The 22,845-nt window shown below is 36.4% G+C and overlaps 1 protein-coding gene across 1 annotated transcript in view; it reads right to left on the bottom strand.

Moving 5' to 3' along the window:
* Window positions 1-927: 927 nt before the first annotated feature.
* Window positions 928-22,845, bottom strand: part of ZNF804A (zinc finger protein 804A) — a 343,303-nt gene continuing 321,385 nt past the window's right edge. Inside the window, exons 3-4 of the mRNA XM_003823521.3 lie at window positions 7,212-7,342; window positions 928-5,164 (exon numbers count right to left, since the gene is read on the bottom strand). Of these exons, the coding sequence (XP_003823569.3) occupies window positions 1,924-5,164; window positions 7,212-7,342 (3,372 nt within the window). The 3' untranslated portion in view covers window positions 928-1,923. The remainder of the gene's footprint in view (window positions 5,165-7,211; window positions 7,343-22,845) is intronic.

Below are 22,845 nucleotides of genomic sequence, written 5' to 3'. Positions count from 1 at the left end.
TGCCAAATATCATGAAAGTAAATGGCCTAGATTTTCTTTCTTATTTTTCTTACATAAGATATAATTAAATATTGATTATTTTTATATGGGAAAATACTTTTAGGTCCCTAATTATTTAGGGTAATCCAGTTCCTATGCCAGCCATATAAAATATTTCCTCAGTACAGCATCATTTAAAACTTGCTTTCCATTTAAAGTGACTCAATTGGGCTCCGAAACCCTGGATTTATTGCCAGGCTACTATAATCTGCTCTTATTGCAAATGGTGAGGACAACCCACTTTAAAAGGGATGTATACTTTGTCTTGCCAATGGTATGGACTGGGACAGGTATAAGAAATATTCTTGGGGATAGCGTGCTATTTCCTAGTTCTCTATTGACTCATTATATTCTTAAGTACACATAAAAGCACTTGAGTGAGCAGTAATGCAGAGGTCATTAAAAATAAAGCAGAGCCTGTAATCCCAGCACTTTGGGAAGCCGAGGCAGGTGGATCACTTGAGGTCAGGAGTTCGAGACCAGCCTGACCAACATGGAAAAACCCCGTCTCTACTAAAAATGCAAAAATTAGCCAGGCATGGTGGCATGCACCTGTAATCCCAGCTACTTGTGAGGGTGAGGCAGAAGAATTGCTTGAACCCGGGAGGCAGGGGTTGCAGTGAGCCAAGATCACGCCACTGCACTCCAACCCGGGCAACAGAGCAGACTCTGTCTCAAAAAAAATAAATAAATAAAATAAAGCAGAATCTGGAAGAGTGATGTGGACTTTCTAATTGTTCCTGAGCGATTTAAAAATATAATACAAGCATAACTACTAGAAAGATTTGCAGGTAGAAGGGCTATTTATTTACTCTCCATCCCACTTCCAGATTCTCAATTAAGAGTAACATCCTTATACCGATTGTGTTTACGCCATTCATCCCAAGATGTTATATAACAGGCAGTGTTTATTAAAGTTAAACCTATTCCTTAATTCATGCCAATATTTCCACATATTTCCCACAATAATTAAAAATAAACACAATAAATTTGGGAATTTAAACATTATAAGCACTTATATTGGTTATTTACCATCACTTGTCTATTAGTCCTGTTCTAGAGTTCCAGAAAGAATACTATATACTTTGCATATTTTTGAGTTATTACCCACCCAAATACTAAAATTACTTTAACATGAATTTCCATGGATTATTTTCTAAAGAGGGGGTCAATTGTTTAGAAAATATAGTAAACTTTGACTATAAGTAACATTGGAAAAACAGAAAAACAAATCGACCCTCTGTTACACTATTCTAAAAGACAGTATCATAGTTAAAGTATTGATAGAGCTCCAAGGATGTTTTGATGGGCCTTGGAGATTCAGAGATTCCTGTGTATGAGTAAAGTGATATAAATCCAACACCTATTGTTACTATACATTCCTAAAACAGGGAAAACCAACTAAAAACAAAAGTTTGATTTACTTAAATAGTTAACAAAAATTTATTGCAAGAGATATTTTTCACTGAATTTACAGTTTCAAGGAACATGGTACAAAACATAGTGCCATCAGCTTTGTCTAAACGTTAAATAGGTGCAAATACACAAAGATTAAGAAAAACCAAGGGAGCATACTTTACAACATAAATTAGAGTACTATAAATATATTTTATGTACATTATACATACTCTTAAGACATCATTTTAATATACAGCATATATTGTATTGATTTTCAAACTATTCAGTGCATTAATAATATTATATATCAGAAACTTAGGGATTTATTTGCATCATTACACTTACAGTAAATGATTTCAAACCAATGACGCCATGTATCGGCCAGTTTATTTCCACCAGTTAAATAGCCATGTACCCACATAGATGAACACTTAACACATATAGCAATAGTTTTCACAAGAGTATTTTTTCCCATTATGGTGATGACTAGAAGAGAGGTTGCAAAGGGATGACAGTAGGGTGTGGGGAAAGCAGTGAAGGAAAGAGTGCATGGGGTAAAGATGGGAAAGCCAGATGGCTAGGATGAAGAACGGAAGCTGGAATGATTGGCATCTGAGGAGGAGCAACAAAAGTTGGCTGGTTCCCAGGACAAAGCCTCGGTCCTACTGGTCCTACTGAGAGCTGAGGTAATGAGGTTCTGGTGAGAGCTGGGATTTGGGAAAGAAACTGTTGGTGTGGCTGAAGCACTTTAAAGGTTCCTGCAGCTGCGGCTGCAGCTGCAGCTGCAGCAGCTGCAGCGTGCTGCTGCAAAACAGTGTGATGGATAGTGGTTACAGAGGTAGAACATAAGGACTGCTGCAAAGGCAAAGGCTGCAGAGGTGTGCTAGGGGGTGGGAGGGCAGCTGGAGGAAAGGTAAATTTAACCTTGTTGGCCAGCATGTTTGGCTGAAGAATGTGCTGGTAGACCTCACATGGTACATTTTTGAATTTGTCATGGTTTTCTAGTGGGATCAATAATGCTTGCTCTGGTAAAGCTAATGGAGCCAGGATTTGCTCAGCTGTTACAAAAGTATGACCACTGACATGTGCTTCTCTGAATGGTAATGGTGGTTGTGTGTTAAGGATTCCTGAATTATAACGCAGCCACTCAGTTGGTGTCTCATTCATCTTTCCTTGTGGAAGGGCCTCAGCCAGTTCATAATGGCAAAGATAGGATTTAGGCTGTGACTGTCTAAAGTTCCTTTCAATATTAGGCACCTGAAAAGGAATTTGCTTTTCATTAAGATTTATATTCTCACTTCTTTCTTTGTGTTCAAGCAGGGTATTGTCAATTGCTTCTTTTGTTGGGGCACTAGCTACACAGACAGATGTGGTGGGATCATTGGAAACATCTGACAATTCACCAGAAGTGGTCTCCATTTCTAAATGCTCAGTTTCACCATTGGTTTCAGAAGGAAGGAGATTGTTAGGGTGGAAAGACAGTTTGTTTCTTAATTGGTTTGTTTGTTCTGAGTTCCTTTCGATTTTTGCAACTTCTTGTGGTTTCATTTTCTCTTTTTTGTCTTCACTTATTAACCTATCCAGAGGATTTAAGGAAGAATTGTCTTTCATGGGATAATCTGTATTTTCTTTGAGTTCTAAAGTTTCAAATCCGGGGTGGAATCTGCCTCTTTTTCGCCTCCGTTTCTTTTTAGGCTTACAGGGAGCAACTGAAGTACTTGGTGGCCTCAAAAATTCTTCTGGTAAATGATTCTGTCGATTTAAACTTTCATCTGAAGAATAAGAATGTGAATGTTGTCTACGTTTTCGATAGAATCTTTCTGATTCATTCATGACAGAATTGTAACCTCTTTTAACAGCCTGATTCTGACTCATGCGTTTCATATCATTTTGAAGAACTAAGCTTCTGTGATCCTGACTACAGCTTGACATTTTGGTTTTCCAACAACAGTAAGTTCTAGAATATGTTAAATTATGTTTCCCAGAATGTATCATTGTTGCATTTGATTGTCCGTTTAAAAGTATTGTGTTATTTTTACAGTGGTTTTTAGAACTGATAGTATCATAAGTGTTGTATTCAGTATTCCATGTTTTACACATTTCTTCATTGTCACTTAAGGATACGGATTCTGATTTGGGCCTTTTATCAAGTAACTGATGTGAGTCTAATAATTGCTCTGCAGCTAAATACTGCTTTTCTGAAATTGGTTCCAATAGATATTTCCCAGCATTTTCAGTGTAACTATTCTCTGCTTCCATTTTGCAGCAAGTTTCTGATTCTTTGGTTTTCTCCATATGATGATGCTGACATAACTTTTTTCTTTTTTTCTTTCTTCTACTTTTATGGAACCAGTATTCATGAGTCTCTTTCAACCTTATTTTGTTGTATTTTTCATCTAGAGTGTCCTGTTTTATTTGACTTTTAGTAAAATTATACTTTTCTGTTTCTCTGATCTTACAGGAAATGTTTTTATACCTCCGACCCGTGTTCTCATTTTTTCCAGAATCAAAACTACTGGAGAGAATATCATTAGCCAAAAGAGGAGTGACTTGGGTGCATTTATTTTTGCTACTTCCAATTTCATAATCAGTGAGTCCTTCTGTAGATACATCCTTGCAATCTGAAAGTGGTCCCATGCAAATATCTTCCTGCTTCTGCTGAGAACAAAGATCTTTTAAGTCTGGCTTATTTTTATCTAGATTATTATTTACTTTAGTAGACTTGAAGTCAAAACATAGAGGATTACAGCTATAGGAAATTGATGGTTTAGTAGTTGTATAAACCAGCATTTCTGATGGCCACTGAAGAACTGTAGATCTGTGTTTGTTAAGGACAGGTACAAATGGCTCACATTGTCTTTTGCAGAAATTTGTTTTCTTATGTATAGTTATGTTAACCTCTTCAGTATTTGAAGGATCCAATGTCTCGGGGCCATTTTTATTTTCAACCTCAGTTGTGGATGCCTCGTTGTGCTTAACATTTTCCTCTGTGGTAGCTTGCACAGATATGCAATCATTAGACATGTCAAGAACTGTGGATTTATTTCCTAACAACTCAGAACTGTTACCACTAACAGGTATGTCTTCATTAATAACACTCTCTAGTGGTATTTGATCTGCTAATGGGACTGAATTTTGACAATTATCTGCATCAGAAGATAACTGAAGTTGAAACTTGCAAAATGAAGGTAATAATAATGCATCTTTTTCACTGGAGACTACTTTTATCTCTTGAGTTTGAACAGTTTCTTTGTCTCTGCACATTGCCTCTGGTGGATGAAAAGAGTTAGTTTTCTCCTCAGAACTTAAAAGCACATCTGTTGGTGAAGATAGTTGAAGATGACAAGCACTGGGGACAAATCTACTTTTTCTGCTAAATCCTTTTCCCACTGAGGCATCATCACTGTATTCAGAGAAGGCTGCAGCTGAGGACTCTAGCTTCACGGACGCTTTCTTTGGAAATGCAAAAGAAAAGCCGATTTTGTGTCTGTGAATCCCCTGGGCTTGATCCCCAACTTGGTTATTTTTTGCTGTATAATTATTTGCACTTTCTGGATCTTCAGCAACAGTGGTAGCATCTTTAGTATTCTCTTCACTATGAATCAAAGTATATTTGAAATCTTGCTGGTTATTAACTGAATCCACAACAACTCGTTGGGAAATTTCATTACAGTTTTCTCTCACAGTAACAGTTGTTGATTTGAACATGGGGCCACTTCCAGGAGCACTAGAGAGAGAAACAGAAGCGTCTGTTAAATAGCACACTTTTGAGAAAAAAAAATAGTCAAATATTTTCATCTTCAAAAAGTCATTATAATATTTTTTCAAATTTTAAAATCTTTGTGACAGAATTGCCTTCATATGGTGTAAGTACTTTCCATGGTGCCACAATATCATTTACTTGTTGGTTACTGTTTGGAATAACTTGGAAATATTGTCCTGAAGTTGCTTTTATAGCTGTTATGAGCAATGTTGAGGATATGCTCTTAACCAGTTCTATCTGACCAAAATTGTCTACCTTCATGGCCTCTTCCGTGATATTTTGAAGTGTTGTATTGTCTAAAGTAAAATTACTTTTGATTCACAAATACTTAATATCATTGATGCTATATGGTAAATATGATGAAAGTTCTAAACAAAACCCTTAATCATGACTGCAGAAAAGCTGGGAATTCAGTTGAACAATTCAATTCACCCAGCATTCACCAAGAGTCTACTATAGCCCAATTGGTATGGGCAAAGGTAACTAAGAGATAGTACTAGCTTTATGAGAGCTTTGACTCTTTTGAAATTGTTAGTCTCAATATTTAAAATTATCCTGAAGTTATACATTATATCATAACATGCAGTAAATGCAGGATAAAAGAAAATTCACTTAAAATATAACTTATTTGGAATTACATTACACTGTAGTGAGTTCTGATGAAAAGAACTATACTGACAAACGCATAAATATAAGAAACCCTAAACCTTATCCTTAGCAGAACTCTGTGTGAAGAAAATTCCTGCTATTCTAAAAATTCAGTGTTTTAAATATTATAAGTAGACAAGAAAATTTTAGTTGGACATTTCCTTTATCTAACCACTAACACAATGTATTGCTTCATTTAGCTTTATCTGCTAAGTAACAGAGTGACTTTCTTTTCCCATCTTTTGAAGCATAAAATTAATGGGAAAATCATGTATGTGTGGCTGTGTGTACATATAATGTAAAATATGTGCTTTATACTGAGGATAATAATTTAAATAAACAGTATTGCTTTTTGTGTATATCATTATTAGCTCTAGTTCACTTAATATATCATAATTTATATTTGCAAATGCTATTTATAGAGCGTTAAGTTACATAGGTTCCATGATTCTGTATAGTTAAAATTTGTATAATTTTTTATTCATTACCACAAAAAGTAAACATATCTGATTAGTGTAACTGAACAGCAGTAACATCTGTTTTTAACAGTTGCATGTAGGATTCCAAATACATATACATTTTATTTTGGTTTTTACAAATTTGGCATCCCTAACAATGTTTCGATATGTCAACATATCCCATAACATTATTCAGCAAAAAATAAATTTGGAATGAAATAATTTTGATATAGACAATAATAAGAGAGGCTTTATTTATTGCAGAAACAAAGACTACTTTTAAAAAGTCTTCTTTTAATAACTTTGCCCTGGCTTGAATTGTAAAGTCTGAATTACAACACTGTTCACACCTAATAGCTGCTCACTGTTAGAAGCAGATCAAAGTTTAAAAGTTGTGAACCTCTAACAGCCCAGTTAGAGTTTATTCACAGTGCACTTAATGTTGGTCTGCTTCTCAAGCGAAATTCTTATCCTTTTTTAGAAAAAGAACCTTAAACATAATTTTAAATAGAAGTTCTCCAAATTTTCATTTTGAAAAGTATCTCTAAAAACTTTTTGTTAAAAGGGTCATAAGATACTGCCTTGCTGTCTTCCTCAATCAAATGTTTGAGTATCACCAATAAATGGGGTAGCTTTCAACTAAGATAACTTAAATAATAACATAAAGTTTATTTTTTAATCCAAAATTACAGTAATTTTGGCTTTTTACTGAAATGTGCATTAAACAGGTGTTTGCATAAAATTCTAATTCAAATTACTGTTTACAGCCTACAGAAGGCCATGAAAACATGTGTGCCTTATTCTGGGTACAGTAATAAATAGATTTGTGCCCTTTATTTCTGACTCCCCCATACCCCTTTTTAGGTCATGTTTTAAGAAAACTTACAATTTCATTGGATACTCACCATACAGTTTCCTTTCTTAGCTCAGCCAGCTTGTGCAGGCGTTGGAGTGCCTTTTCCTGTTTTCTTTCATCTTTCCTGGATTTAGATGCTACATTTCGAGCAAATTCCCTTTGTTTCAGTTCCTTGAGCCTCTGTTTAAAAAAAGTTGGAAAATGATTAATTGTATTTTGGTCTATAGCAGTTTAAAAGTTTCATTGTTATTGTTGAAATTTTCCAATGCATCATCTTTGACCTTGTCGAGAGGTAAACACAACATTCATGGCAATCCACTTCTAACAAAAATATTTTCTCACATTTTGGCTTGTGAAAAAGCCAAAGCATATTATTACATCATAGTGAAATTTATATCTATGCTTTAGGCAAATTTTAATTGAAAACTTCAATCTCTTCTTATTGATCATTTCCTGCTGTTTCTCTGCGTAATTCAGATGAAGTATTTGTGTCTTATAAATCCCAAATTTACAAAAAAATTCAACTTGCTTATTGCTTATGTATTTCTGTTATATATAATACATTTTCTTATATTTTGATGTACAGTATATTAGAAAGTTATCTGGTCCTTTGTGTCTGTGTGTGTGTGTGTGTGTGTGTGTGTAAGTGAAAAGTTTATTAGGAAAGTAAATGAATAAAGAGTGGCTACTCCGTAGGCAGAGCAGCCCTTTTTGTGTGTTCTGAGAGTACATTATTTATGTTAATCCATAAGACAAATGATCTCTCCTGATGTGGTTTAAAACAATCCCTTCTCTCAAACAGCAGGCACATTTCCAGAATAATTCAAGATATTGGAAGAAAATTAGTACTGTTTTTCTAGAAATTCTTACTACATTGGGTATTATCTTTCATCTGTGTTAAAGAAGTTCATTTTCTGGGTTGATGGCAAGAAAAACAGCATGCCAACTCGAACATAACTGATAAATAGCCGTGTGTGTGGTATAATTTTGGAGACATCAAAGTTATCTTATGCCACAAATATTTTCACTATGTACTTTCATGAAGTGTACAGTTATTAAAAATAATAAAAGTACTATTTTCCCTAATGGTTCATTGTTATTATGCAATTGTAATATGTCAGAATCTTGAGTAGGACTCACTTATACTAGTGATATAATGTGGCTGTGTCCCCACCCAAATCTCATCTTGAATTGTAGCATCCATAATTCCCACGTGTGGTGCGAAGTACCCAGTGGGAGGTAATTGAATCATGGGGGCGGGTCTTTCCCATACTGTTATTGTGATAGTGAATGAGTCTCATGAGATCTGATGGTTTTATAAAGAGGAGTTTCCTTGCACATGCTCTCTTTCCTGCCTCCATGTAAGACGTGACTTTGCTCCTCCTTTGCCTTCCACCAAGATTGTGAGGCCTTTCTAGCCATGTGCAACTGTGAGTCAATTAAACCTCTTTCCTTTATACATTACCCAATCTCAGATGTGTCTTTATTGGCAGCATGAGAACTAACTAATACGGTAAATTGGTGCTGGGTAGTGGGGTGCTGCTGTAAAGATAACTGAAAATGTGGAAGTGACTTTGGAACTGGGTAACAGGCAGAGGTTGGAACAGTGTGGAGGGCTTAGAAGACAGGAAGATATGAGAAAGTTTGAAACCTCCTACAGACTTGTCAAATGGCTTAGACCAAAATTCTGATAGTGATATGGATAATAAAGTCCAGGCTGAGGTGGTCTCAGATGGAGATGAGGAACTTATTGGGAACTGGAATAAATGTTACTCTTGTTATGCTTTAGCAAAAAGACTGATGACATTTTGCCCCTGCCCTAGAGATTTGTGAAACTTTTTCGAAGAAATTTCTAAGCAGTAAAGCATGCAAGAGGTGAGTTAGGGGCTGTTAAAAGCATTCGGTTTTATGTATTCGCAAAGTTATTGTTTGGAATTAGAACTTATGTTTAAAAGGGAGGCAGAACATAAAAGTGGAAAATTTGCAGCCTAATCATGCGATAGAAAAGAAAAACCCATTTTCTGAGGAGAAATTCAAGCTGGCTGCGGAAATTTGCATAAGTAACAAGAAGCCAAATGTTAATGACCAAGACACTGGGGAAAAATATCTCTGAGGCATGTCAGGTTTCTTCACAGCAGCCTGTCCTGTCACAGGCCCAGAGTATTTGGAGGAAAAAATGGTTTTGTGGGCCAGACCCAGAGCCTTGCTACTTTGTGCAGTCTCAGGACTTACTGCCCTGCATCCTAGCCATGGATAAAAGGGGTCAATGTACAGCTCAGGCCATTGCTTCAGAGGGTGCAAGCCTGAAGTCTTGGTGGCTTCCACATGGTGTTGAGCCTGTGGCTGCACCCAATTCAAGAATCAAGGTTTGGGAACCTCTGCCTAGATTTCACAGGATGTATGAAAATGCCTGATGTCCAGGAAGAGGTGTGCTGTGGGGCAGAGCCCTCATGGAGAACCTCTGCTAGGGCCATGCAGAAGGGAAATGTGAGTGGGATCCCCCACATAGAGTCCCCACTTGGACACTGCTTAGTGGAGCTGTGAGAAGATGGCCACTGTCCTCCAGACAGCAGAATGGTAGATCCACCAACAGCTTATACCATGTGCCTGCAAAAACCACACTCAACACCAGCTCGTGAAAGCAGCCAGGAAGAGGTCTTTCCTGTGCTGTTCTAGTGATAGTGAACAAGTCTCATGAGATCCAGTGGTTTTATAATGGGAAGATCCCCTGCACATGCTCTCTTGCCTGCTACCACATAAGACATGACTTTGCTCTTCCTTCACCTTCCACCATGATTGTGAGGACTCCCCAGCCATGTGGAACTGTGAGTCAAACCTCTTTACTTTATAAATTTCCCAGTTTCTGGTATGTCTTTATTAGCAGCATGAGAATGAACTAATACCACTAGTTACATTTTAAAAAACTAATTGGATAAAGTTTTAATAAATACCATATACATATGCACTTATGTGTACCAGGAACTTAGAACAATACATGGTTTATAACATTTCCGTTCCATAAAAATTTTTAAATTATTGTGTAACTGATTTAGATCCTCCAAATTATAAATGTTCCATCTATTTTAAAAAGTTCATCACTATGAATAAATAATAGTAGGCTCCTAATGATTCTGGATTGTAAATCTGAATTTCCCCAACATAGCATGAGGTAGCTCAAATGACATATAACACTGACATAGTTTAAACTTAAAATGATCTCTAATATTTAAATTGACATGATTTATAGAAAGTGTCCTTGTATGTGTATATATCTATATATTTTTGAATTTACACAAAGATATTTCAAGAATGCTCATTTGCACTGACATATTTGTGTAGGATAAGACTTTCCAGAGTAGAATTTAGATGAAAGATAAATCATGTCATAAATGTCTCAATTGTATAGATATTTCCCAGAAAGCAAAACTTTGAAATCATTTCCTTAATATGACTATTAAAATGGCTATAATTTTATCATATGCATCAAATTATTAATTGCTTTTCATAAAACAGGTGTAGAATTACAGTATAATAGGTCAAGAATATTTTGCTCATAAATTTTAGGTATACAGCGTCTTGGTCACTTTTATTTCTTAAAAACTTAAAGTAATATCAAGACTCATTCAACAGATAATTATTGAGAACTAGCAGCAGTCACTCTGTTAAATGGCTGAGATTTTTTTTAATTAAAGAAAATATTTTTACTTTCATTGTGTGTTTCTATGAGTGTATATGTGGGCAAGTGTTGTGTATTTGTGCGTATTTTACAGAAATAAGGAGTGAACATACACATTAAGAGATAACAGCAATCACTGGTTGGATTATTCTTACAGTGCCATGTATGAAGAGAGAGAAGTGCTCAAGAAAATCCTAAATACAGCTACTTGGTAAAAGTGATATCTATGCTGGGTTTTGAGGAATACAAATATTAACTAGAAAAAAAGGGTTGGATGTTGGGGATGAGAGTGTGTATCAGGGACCATGAACAACTTCGTACAAACACAAGAATCTAAGTTTTCTACAATAAGATGTAAAAGAAGTAAAATACCAGGTGAAATAAAGCAAGAAAGAGTTTTAATACCAGAGCTAATCAGCAAATAATCTTTGATTATTAGTTATAAATAGTTTTATTCCAAGAAATACAGATAATTTATTTCCTACTGGTTCTTTAGAAAAGCTCTAGTCAACAAACCAAAAAGATAGACTTTACTGTTTTTAATAAAATCTTTAGTATAAAAGTTAATTGTTATTACATACTCACACATACACACACACACATATATAAACATATATAATACATAAAATACATGTAATAATCAATGATTAAAAATAGTGGTTTTAAATTTCATTGGTAAGATAAAAGTGCAATGCTTCTAATGAAAAACGAATGAAAAACAAACCATATTTTCCAAAGGAAGCATGCAAAATGCCAGGACTTTCACTATTTACTGTTTCAAAGTAACCATTGAGGTTTAGAAATAATTTGGTTTCATTGACATAATCATTGAATATTGAGGAGTCAGTCAAATATATATTAAATGCCAATACTGTTGTTATTTGTAATATAAGTGACTGACAGACATGGCTGGAAGCAGCTCCAGATTTAGATAACTGTGCCTATTTAAAACGTAAATTTAAAGAGGAGAGGCTAGATGGTAGAATAGAAGGCTCCACCAATCATCTTCCCCCACCCCACAAGGATAACAATTTATCTACACAAAAAAGGCACCTTCATAAGAACTAAAAATGAAGTGAGTGTTCACAGTACCTGGGTTTAACTTCATTTCATTTAAAGAGGCACTGAAGAAGTAAGATAAACAGTCTTGAATAGCCAATGCCTCCCTTCGCCCAACCCCCAGAACTGGCCATTCTGCATGAAGAGAAAAATCTGCACACACGAGAGAGTGAGAGAGAAACAATTGTGAGACGTTATGTTGAACTCAGTGCTTTCCTGCCACAACAGAAAGCAAAATCGAACTGAACTCAGCTGATGCTCACCTATGGAGGTAGTATTTAAACCAGCCCTAGCCAGAGGGGAATGGACCATCCCAGCAGTTGAAACTTGAGTTCCTGCAAGCCTTGCCACCTTGGGCCAGAGTGCTCTGGGGCTCTAAATAAAGTTCAGCTTTATTTACTTCAGCTTTATTTATTCAACTTGCGGCAGTCTAGACTGCAACTCCTAGGCAAGTCTTATTGCTGAACTGGGCTCAGAGCCAGTGGTCTGGAGGGGCACATAACAAACTGAATAACAGTTTGGCTAAGGGAGGGCTGATGCCGCTCCTCTCTCTCCCCTAACCCCAGGCTGCAGAGCTCATGGCTCTGAAAAGATCCCTTCATTCTGCTTGAAGAGAGATAGGGGAGGGGAGGGGAGGGGAGGAGAGGAGAGAGAAGAGCAGGGAGGACTTTGTCTTGCATCTTAAGATACCATCTCACTCACCGCAGGAAAGAGTACCAGTCAGAATTGTGAAACCCTCTTTCCAGGTCCCAGCTTCAGGAAAACATTTCTAAACACACGCTGGGCTAGAAGGAAACTTACTGTCTTGAAGGGAAGGACCTAGTTTTGGCAGAATTGATCACTTGCTAACTGAAGAGCCCTTGGGTCCTGAATAACCAGCAGCAATACCCAGGTAGTACTTCGTGGGCCTCGTGTGAGACTCTGTGACTTCCTGGCTCCCAGCGAAACTCAGCATATTCCCAGTTGTGGTGGATATGGGGAGAGGCTTCCTCTGCTTGAGAAAAGTAGAGAGAAGGAAAGGGGACTTTGTCTTGCACCTTAGCTACAAGCTCTGCCACAGGGAGATAGAGCACCAAATGATCTCTTGGGGTCCCTGAATCCAGGATTCGGCTTTTGCATGGCATTTCTGGATTCGCCTTGGGCCAGAGGGGAGCCCACTGCCCTGAAGGTTGAGCCTCAGGCCAGGCAGTATTCACCACAAGCTGAACGAAGAGCTTTTGACCCTTAAGGAAATAGCAGTAGCCTGATAGTTTTCCCTATGGGCCTGTGATGGTGGTGGCCATGAGGTGAGGCTCCTCTGCCTTAGGAAATGGGAGGGATAAGTGGGAAGGACTACATCTTGTGGTTTGAGTGCCAGCTCAGTGACAGTACAATGGAACACCAGGTAGACTTCTAAGGTTTTTGATTCTGGACCCTGGCTTTAAGACATAACCTCTGGACCCACCTGGGGCCTGAAGGAACTTGATTCCCTAAAGGGAAGGACATAGGACACCAGCCATTAGTAAAGCCCCAAGGCTTTGAGTGAAGAGGAGCCAGGTAGTGGCTACAGCAGGCTTTGGGTAAGACCCAATGCTGTGCTGGCTTCAGGTCTGACCCAGTGCAATCCCAGTGGTGGTGGCCACAGGGGTGTTTATGACACTCCACCCCTAGCTCCAGCCAGCTCAGAACTGAGAGAGAGAGACTCCATTTGTTTGGAAGAAAGTAAGGGAAAAGAACAGGAGTCTTTGTCTGGTAATCCAGATAATTCTTTTGGATCTTGTCCAAGACCTTGGAGGTGGTATCTCTGAATCTACAAGAGCCACAGAACTACTGGGCTTGGGGTGCCCCCTAATGTAGATACAGCTTAGTTCACAACATACAGTCCTTTCGGACCTGGAAAAACCTTCTAAAAGTGTAAGTACAAACAAGCCCAAACTGTGAAGACAATAAATACCTAACTCTTTGATGACCAGACATGGACAGATATTCCTAAGTATTAAGACCAACCAGGAAAACATGATCTCATCAAAGGAACCAAATAAGACATGATGGACCAATCTTGAAGAAACAGGGATATGTGACTCTTCAGACAGAGAATTCAAAATGGCACTTGTGAGGAAACTCAAAAATATTGACGATAAGAAAGAAGGAATTCAGAATTCTATGAGCTAAATTTAACAAAGAGATTGGCGTAATTAAAGCAAGCAGAAATTCTGGAGCTGAAAAATGCAATTGGCAAACTAAAGAATGCATCAGAGTTTCTTAAAAACAATTGATCTATCAGAAGAAAAAATTAGTGAGCTTGAAGATAGGCTATTTAAAAACACGAAGTCAGAGGAGATGAAAGCAAAAGGATAAAAAACAATAAATCACACCTACAGGATCCAGAAAATACCCTCAAAAGGGACAATCTAAGAGTTTTTGGCCTTAAATAGGATCTTAAGCAAGAGATGGGGATACAAGTTTTATCCAAAGGGATAATAAAAGTGAACTCCCCAACCTAAAAAAAAGTTACCAATATCCAAGTAAAAGGTTATAGAACACCATGAAGATTTAACCTAAAGAAGACTACCTCAAGGCATTTAATAATCAAACTCCCAAAGATCAAGGAAAAAGAAAGGATCCTAAAAGCAGCAAGAAAGAAGAAACAAATAATATAATATGGAGGTCCAACATGTCCAGTAGCAGCCATTTTAATGGAAACTGTACAGGCTAGGAGAGAGTGGTATGATGTATTTAAAGTGCTTAAGGAAAAAAAAAAGACAAAAAACTTTTACCCTAGAATAGTAAACCTGCTTAAAATATCCTTCAAACAGGTAGGAGAAATAGCAACTTTCCCAAACAAAAGCTGAGGGGTTTCATCAATACCAGATTGTCCCACAAGAAATGTTAAAGTCAGTGCTTCAGTTAGAAAGAAAAGGTTGTTAATGAGCAATAAGAAATCATCTGAAGATACAATATTCACTGGTAATAGTAAGTACACAGAAAAACATGTAACACTGTAACACTGTAACAGTGGTGTATAAACTACTCTTAAATAGAAAGGTTAAATGATGAAACAATCAAAAACAACAACTACAGCAACTTTTAAAGATATACATAAGATAGAGCGAGACTCCATCTCCAAAAAGAAAAGAATAAAAAAGATATAGATAAGATTCAAACAGAAACAACAAAAAATAAAATAGGAGGGGAACAAAGTTATAGCATGGGGTTCTTAGTTTTATTTTTGCTTGTTTGCTCACGTTTGTGTAAAAACTGTTAAGTTGTAGCTTAAAACAGTGGGTTATAAGAGTCTATTTGCAAGCCTTATACTAACCTCAAATTAAAAAATATACAATTAAAACACAACAAATAAAAGTAAAGAAATTAATTCACATCACCCAAGAAAATTACCTTTACTGAAAGAAGGACAGGAAGGAAAGAAAGAAGAAAGAGAAGACTACAACAAAACCAGAAAACAACTAACAAAATGGCAGCAGTAAGCTCTTACTTATCAATAATAACATTAAGCATACATGGACTAAACTCTCCAATCAAAAGACAGAATGGCTAAATTAATTTTTTTTTTAATCTGAGATCCAATAATCTGTTACCTACAAGAAACACACTTCACCTATAAAAACACACACATAGTGAAAATAAAAGGATGGGAAAAGATATCCCATGACAATGGAAACCAAGAAAGGATAGGAGTAGCTATAGTTATATGAGATAAACAGATTCGATGATAACAACTATAAGAAAAGACAAAGAAGGTCACTATATAATGACAAAAAGATCAAATCAACAAGAAGATATAACAAATGTAAATATATATGCACCCAACACTGAAGCACCAAGATTTATAAAGCAAACATTAGAGCTAAATAGAGAGCTACACCTCAGTACAATAACAGCTGGAGAGACTTTAACATCCACTTTCAGCATTGCATGAATATTCCAGACAGAAAATCAGCAAAGAAACTTTGGACTTAACCTGTACTATAAATGAACTTAATAGATATTTGTGACACATTTTATCCAACAGCTACAGAATACACATTCTTCATTATATGGATCATTCTCAAGAGTAAACCATATGTCACATCACAAAACAAATCTTAAAACATTAAAAAAAATTGAAATAATATCAAGCATCTTCTCTGACACAATGGAATAAAACCAGAAATCAATAAAAGGAGGAATTTTGGAAACCATACAAATAAAGGAAAATGAAACAATATGCTCCTTAATGATCAGTGGGTCAATAAAGAGATAAAGAAGGAAATTGAAACACTTCTTGAATCAAATGATAATGGAAACGTAACATACAAAAATTTATGGGATACAACCAAAGCACTATTAAGAGGAAAGTTTACAGCAAACTAAAAAAGAAGACAACTTCAAATAACCTAAGAATTCATCTTAAATAACTAGAAAACAAAAGCAAGCCAAACCCAAAATTAGTAGAAGAAAAAAAAAATAAAGATTAGAGTGGAAATAAATGAATATGAAGTAAAGGAAACAATACAAAACATCAATGAAATAAAAAGAAGTTTTTTTTTAAAAGTTAAACAAAATTGACAATTTTGGCCAGACTAAGAAAAAAAAGAGAGAAGATCCAAATAAAACAAGAGATGTAAAAGGAGAGATTGCAACAGATACCATATAAATTCAAACGACCATTAGTGGCTACTATGAGCAACTACATGTAAATATATTGAAAAATCCAGAAGAAATGCACAAATTCCTAGACATATACAACCTACTGAACCATGAAGAACTCCAAAACTCAAACAGACCAGTAACAAGTAACGAGATGGAAGCCATAATAAAAAGCCTCCTAGTAAGAAAAATCCCAGCACCTGATGACTTTACTACTGAATTGAACCAAGCATTTAAAGAACTAGTAGCAATCCTACTCAGACTATCTGAAAAAATAAATAAGAAGGGAATACTTCCAAACTCCTCCTATAAGACCGTATTGCCCTGATACCAAAACCAGGAAAAGACACACTGAAAACATACACACACATACACACACACACACACACACACACACACACACACAAAACAAAACTACATGTCAACATCACTGATGACTACTGATACAAAAATCCTCAACAAATACTAGCAAACTGAATTAACACATTAAAATGGTTATTCATCATGACCAAGAGGAATGTATCCCAGGGAGACAAGGATGATTTAACACAGGCAAGTCAATCAGTGTGATACATCATATCAACAGGATGAAGAACAAAAACCATATAATCATTTCAAATGATGCTGAAAAAGTGTTTGATAAAATTGAACATCTCTTTCTGACAAAAGCCCTCAAAAAACTGGGTTTAGAAGGAGCATACCTCAACATAATAAAAGCCATATACCACAGACCCACAGCTAGTATCATACTGAATGAGGAAAAAACTGAAAACCTTTTCTTTGTGATCTGGACCACGACAAGAATGACCACTGTCATCACTGTTATTCAACAGAGTACTGAAATCCTAGCTAGAGCAATCAGACAAGAGAAAGAAATAAAAGGCATCCAAATTGGAAAGGAAGAAGCCATGTTTTCTTTGTTCCAGATGATATAATCTTATACCTGGAAAAAACTAAAGATGCCACCAAAAAGCTTTTAGAGCTGATGAACAAATTCAGTAAAGTTTCAGGATACAAAATCAACATACAAAAATCAGTAGCAATTTTATATACCAACAATTAAAATTCAGAAAAAGAAATTAAGAAAGTAATTTCATTTGCAATAGCTCCAAATAAAATAAAATACCTCAGACTTAACCAAAGAAGTAAAAGATTTATACAATAAAAAACTATAAAACATTGATGTAAGAAATTGAAGAGGACACCAAAAAGTAGAAACGTATTCCATTTTCATGGATTGAAAGAACCAATATTGTTAAAATGTACATACTACCCAAAGTAATCTACAGATTTAATGCAATTCATATTAAAATACCAATGATATTATTCACATAAATAAAAATCATAAAATGTATATGGAACCACAAAAGACCCAGAATAAGCAAAGTTATCTAAAGCAAAAGGAACAAAACTGGAGGAATCACATTACTTGGCTTAAATTATAATACAGAGCTAAAGTAACCAAAATGGCATGGTATTGGCATAAAAAAGACAGACCAATGGAATAGAATGGGGAACCCAGAAATAAATCCATACATCTACAGTGAACTCACTTTCAACAAAGTTTCAAAGAACATACATTGCGGAAATGACAGTCTCTTCAATAAATTGCACTGAGAAAACTAGGTATCCATATGCAGAAGAAAGAAATTAGACTCCTATTTTTTGCCATATGCAAAAATCCCACCAAATAAAACTAAAAGAAAACACTGGGGAAACTCTTCAGGACATTGGAGTAGGCAAAGACTTCTTGAGCAATAACTCACAGACCCAGACAATCAAAGGAAACATGGACAAATGGGGTCACATCAAATTAAAAAGCTTCTGCACAGCAAAGAAAACAATTAACAAACTGAAGAGACAACTCGCAGAATGGCAGAAAACATTTGCAAACTACCCATCTGACAAGGCATTAATAACCAAAATATAAAAGGAGCTCAAACAACTCTATAAGAAAAAAATCAAATAATCAGATTAAAAAATTGGCAAAATATCTAAATAGACATTTCCCAAAAGACATAAAAATGACAAACAGGAAGTGAAAATGTGCTCAACATCATTGACTATTAGAGAAATGTATATCAAAACTGCAATGAGACATCATCCCACTCCAGTTAAAATGGTTTTTATCCAAAAGACAAGCAATAAAAAATGCTAGTGAAGACATGGAGGAAAAGGAACCCTTGTACACTGTTAGGAAGAATGCAAATTTGTACAACCACTCTGGAGAACAGTAACTTAAAAAACTAAAAATAGAGCTACCATACAATCCAGCAATCCCACTATACACAAAAGAAAGGAAATCAGTATATTGAAGACATATCTGCGCACTCATGTTTATTGCAGCACTATTCACTATAGTAAAGATTTGGAAGCAGCCTAAGTCTCCATCAGCAGATAAATGGAAAAAGAAAATGTGGTACATAAACACACAAATTATCATTCAGACATAGAAAATAAAGAGATCCTGTCATTTGCAACCACATGGATGGAACTGGAGATCACTATCTTAAGTGAAATAAGCCGGGCACTGAAAGACAAACACCACACATTCTCACTTATCTATGGGAGATAAAAATTAAACTCACGGAGATGGAGAGTAGAAGGATGGTTACCAGAACCTGGAAAGTGTAGCTGGGGGTGGGGTAAGTGGGGGATATTTAATGGGTGCAAAAGTACAGTTAGAATAAGTAAGTCCTAGTATTTTTGAGCACAAGGTGACTATAGCAGAAAAATAATTTAATTGTACATTTAAAAATAACTAAAAGTAACTGGATTGCTTGAAACACAAAGGATAAATGCTTAAGGTGAGGGATACCCTATGTACTCTGATGTAATTCTTATGCATTGCATGCCTGTGTCAAAATATCTTATGTGAGCCATAAATATATATACCTACTACATATCCACAAAAAAATAAAAATTACAATTAAAAAATAAACAAAATGTAAATGTGTCAATATTGTAGAGGCTGTCCAAAAGCACTATGCTACATCCGGGTGATTGTACTAATCTTGATCTTCTATGCACAAATACTTCTCTTATTTTTGTGACAGACTTCCTGATACCAAGGTAAGAAAAAACTCACCTAATATTTTGATAATATTCAACTGCTTTGAGACCTGGCCAAATATTTTGTAGGGTTTTAAAACTAGAATTTACCAGTTTTAATGTTTTTTCTTATATTTTTCTGCAACAAGAATAAAGTTCCATGTCATATTTACATCTAGAAAAGTAATTTTGAGAGGTGAATAATAGAAATCAAGTATAGTTACACTCCAAATAATAACACTTTGGTCAATGATGGACTGCATATAGAAATGTGGTCCCACCAACCAGGCCAATATGGTGAAACTCCGTTTCTATTAAAAATACAAAAATTTCAAATAAAGTGATTAGGGAAGGTGTATGAATTTTCTATTTTGGTGTAACAAATTACCACAAATTTAGCAGCTTAGCCCACATTTATTCCATGGTCTGCATACCTGTCCTTTCATCAATCAAGAAGTTGGCTAGGGTGTATTTTCATCTGGAGGGTTGTCTGTGGAAAATGTCCACTTCCAAGCTTTCTAATGCTATTGGTGGAATTCATTTCCTTGTGGTAGTAGGACTGAGAGCCTGGGCTTCTTATTGGCTGTCAGCCAAGGCCGTTCCAAGCAACTAGAGGCTACCAGCAGTTTCTTGTCCCTGGGGTTTTTCATAAGACCCACTGAAATCATGACAGCTTATTTAAAGTTATCAAGGAAGTGTCTCTCTCTCTCTCCATTCTGCTAAGTATATAAAGCAACCTAGTCAATGGAGTGTTATCTCACCAATTTTTCGTATTTTGTCAGTTAGAAACAAGTCACAGTTTCCATCCACATACAAGGGAAGGGAATTATATAAAGGCATGACTCATTGGGAAGCACTTTAGAGTGTGTTCACCATAGAGTTCCGCATTGAGAAGGTGACATTTGAAAATAGACATTTAAGAAATGTAAAGTAACCCAAACAGATATCTCAGGGAAAACCCTCCAGACAGAGAGATCTTTCAGAGTGAAATAATAAAGAATTTGCAAGTCATTTTTGTTCTGACCACTGCTCATAGTCGCATGGTAGCACAGATGCCCTTTAACTGCAAGTTTTAAAAGAGTGGGGAAAAGAAGAATTCTCTAAACCACAACACTGGGCAAGTGACATTTGACAGAGGAAAAGAAAACTCAGGCCTGATTTATAGATGGTCCTGTGTGACATGCAGGCACCATTTGAAATAGATAGCTGCAGCACTACAGGTTTTTTGTTTGTTTGTTTTTTGTTTTTTAGATGGAGTCTCACTCTGTTTCCCAGGCTGGAGTGCATGGTGCAATCTAGGCTCACCGCAACCTCCTCCTCCCAGGTTCAACCGATTCTCCTGCCTCAGCCTCCCGAGTAGATGGAACTACATGCATGTGCCATCATACCCAGCTAATTTTTATATTATTAGTAGAGATGGATTTCACCATGTTAGCCAGGCTAATCTCGAACTCCTGACCTCAGGTGATCCACCCATCTCAGCCTCCCGAAGTGCTGGGATTACAGGCATAAGCCACCATGACCAGCCTACAGTTCTTTTTTGCGACTACCCTGAAGAGCAATGATGACAGGAATTTCTCACAATGGGAAGAACATCAAGTAGTGAATTTTGTTGTTCATTGTTTTTGGAAGGAGAAATAGTGAGATGTAAAATTATATACCAGTTCATGAGCTGTGGCCAATGGGTTGGCTGGATGGTTAGAAACTTGAAAGAAACATGATTTAAAAATTGGTAACAAGAAGAATTGGGTATGTGGATAGACTTCTGTGAATGGGAGAAAAACAAGAAGATGTTTGTGTCCCACATAAATGCTCATCAAAAGGTCAGCTCAGCAGAGAAGAATTTTAATAATCAGGTAGATAGCCTCTTTCCCCAGCTGCCTGTGTCACTGCCCAATGAACTCATGAACAAAGAGGCCATGGTGGCAGGAACAGGGGTTATACATGGGCTCAGCAATGTGGACTTCCACTCACCAAGGTTGACCTGGCTATGGCCATCATTGAGAGCCCAATGCCAGCAGCGACAGAGACCACCACTGACCCCTGATACAGCACTATTCCCTGGAATGATCAGCCAGCTGCCTGGTGGCAGGCTGAGTACATTGGATGGCTTTCATCATGAAAGGGGCAGTGTTACCTTCTTCCTGGAATAGAAACTTACTCTGGGTATGGATTTGCCCTCCCTGTACTCAATGATTCTCACAAAACTATCATCTGTGGACTAGCTTACCTGCATTTATGATATTCCACACCCAGCATTTCTCTAATCAAGGTACTCACTTCACAAATGAAGAATAGCAATGGGCCCAAGCTTAAGAAATTAACTTCTCTTACCATGTTTTCTACCACCCTGAAGAAACTGGTTTGATAGAATGGTAGAATGGCCTTTTGAAAGTTTAATTACACAGGAAATTCTTCAAAAGACCAAAGAATGGGTGAAAAAATATATTTTTCTCTCCTTATTTGTTGAAACAGGCACTTTACACTAAACACTTAGTTTAATGTGGTATGGTGGTTTCTAGTTTGGAATACCATAATATATATACCCCTCCCCTACTGGTGGATGTCTAGGTTGTTTCTGATTCCCATTATTACAAATAGGTGTATAGTAAAGTCTTTTTACATAAACCTTTGTATATGTGCAAGTATCTCTGAAGGATAAATTACTTAAAAGGAAAAATTGTTAGAACAAAGCATATATATGGATTTTTAATTTAAATTTTAAAATAAATACTGTTTGATTACCCTCATCCACCCCAAAAAAGAAAATTCAGTTTCAACTCCAGCCAGGTGGCAATACCAGGCAGGGTTTTGGTAAGACTCTCCAGAAAGCTGTATATGTTCTGAATTAGCATCCAATATATGATGTTGTTTTCCTTACAGCCAGGATTCATCATCCCAGGAATCAAGAGGTGAACATGGGACAGGCACACTCCCTATTACCACTATTGATTTACTTACTAGCAAATTTTTGGCTTCCTATTTATGCCACCTTATGTTCTGTTGGCCTAGAAGTCTTAGTTCCAAAGGAAGGAATGCTTCCATCAAGAGACATATTAATTATTCCACTGAACTGGAAGTTAAGACAGAGTGGGTTAAGCTACAGCTATCCACTTTGGGCTCCTTATGTCTCTGAATCAACAGGCAAAGGAGGGAGTTACTGTTCTGGGTGAGGTGATTGATTTTGATTACCAAGGGGAAATTGGACTGCTACTGCACAATGGAGGTAAGGAAGATCATATCTGGAATACAGGACATCCCATATGGCATA

The sequence above is a fragment of the Pan paniscus genome, chromosome 13 (assembly GCF_029289425.2).
Source record: "Pan paniscus chromosome 13, NHGRI_mPanPan1-v2.0_pri, whole genome shotgun sequence".
Classification (NCBI taxonomy): Eukaryota; Metazoa; Chordata; class Mammalia; order Primates; family Hominidae; genus Pan; species Pan paniscus.
This window is presented reverse-complemented; position numbering and strand designations above follow the sequence as displayed.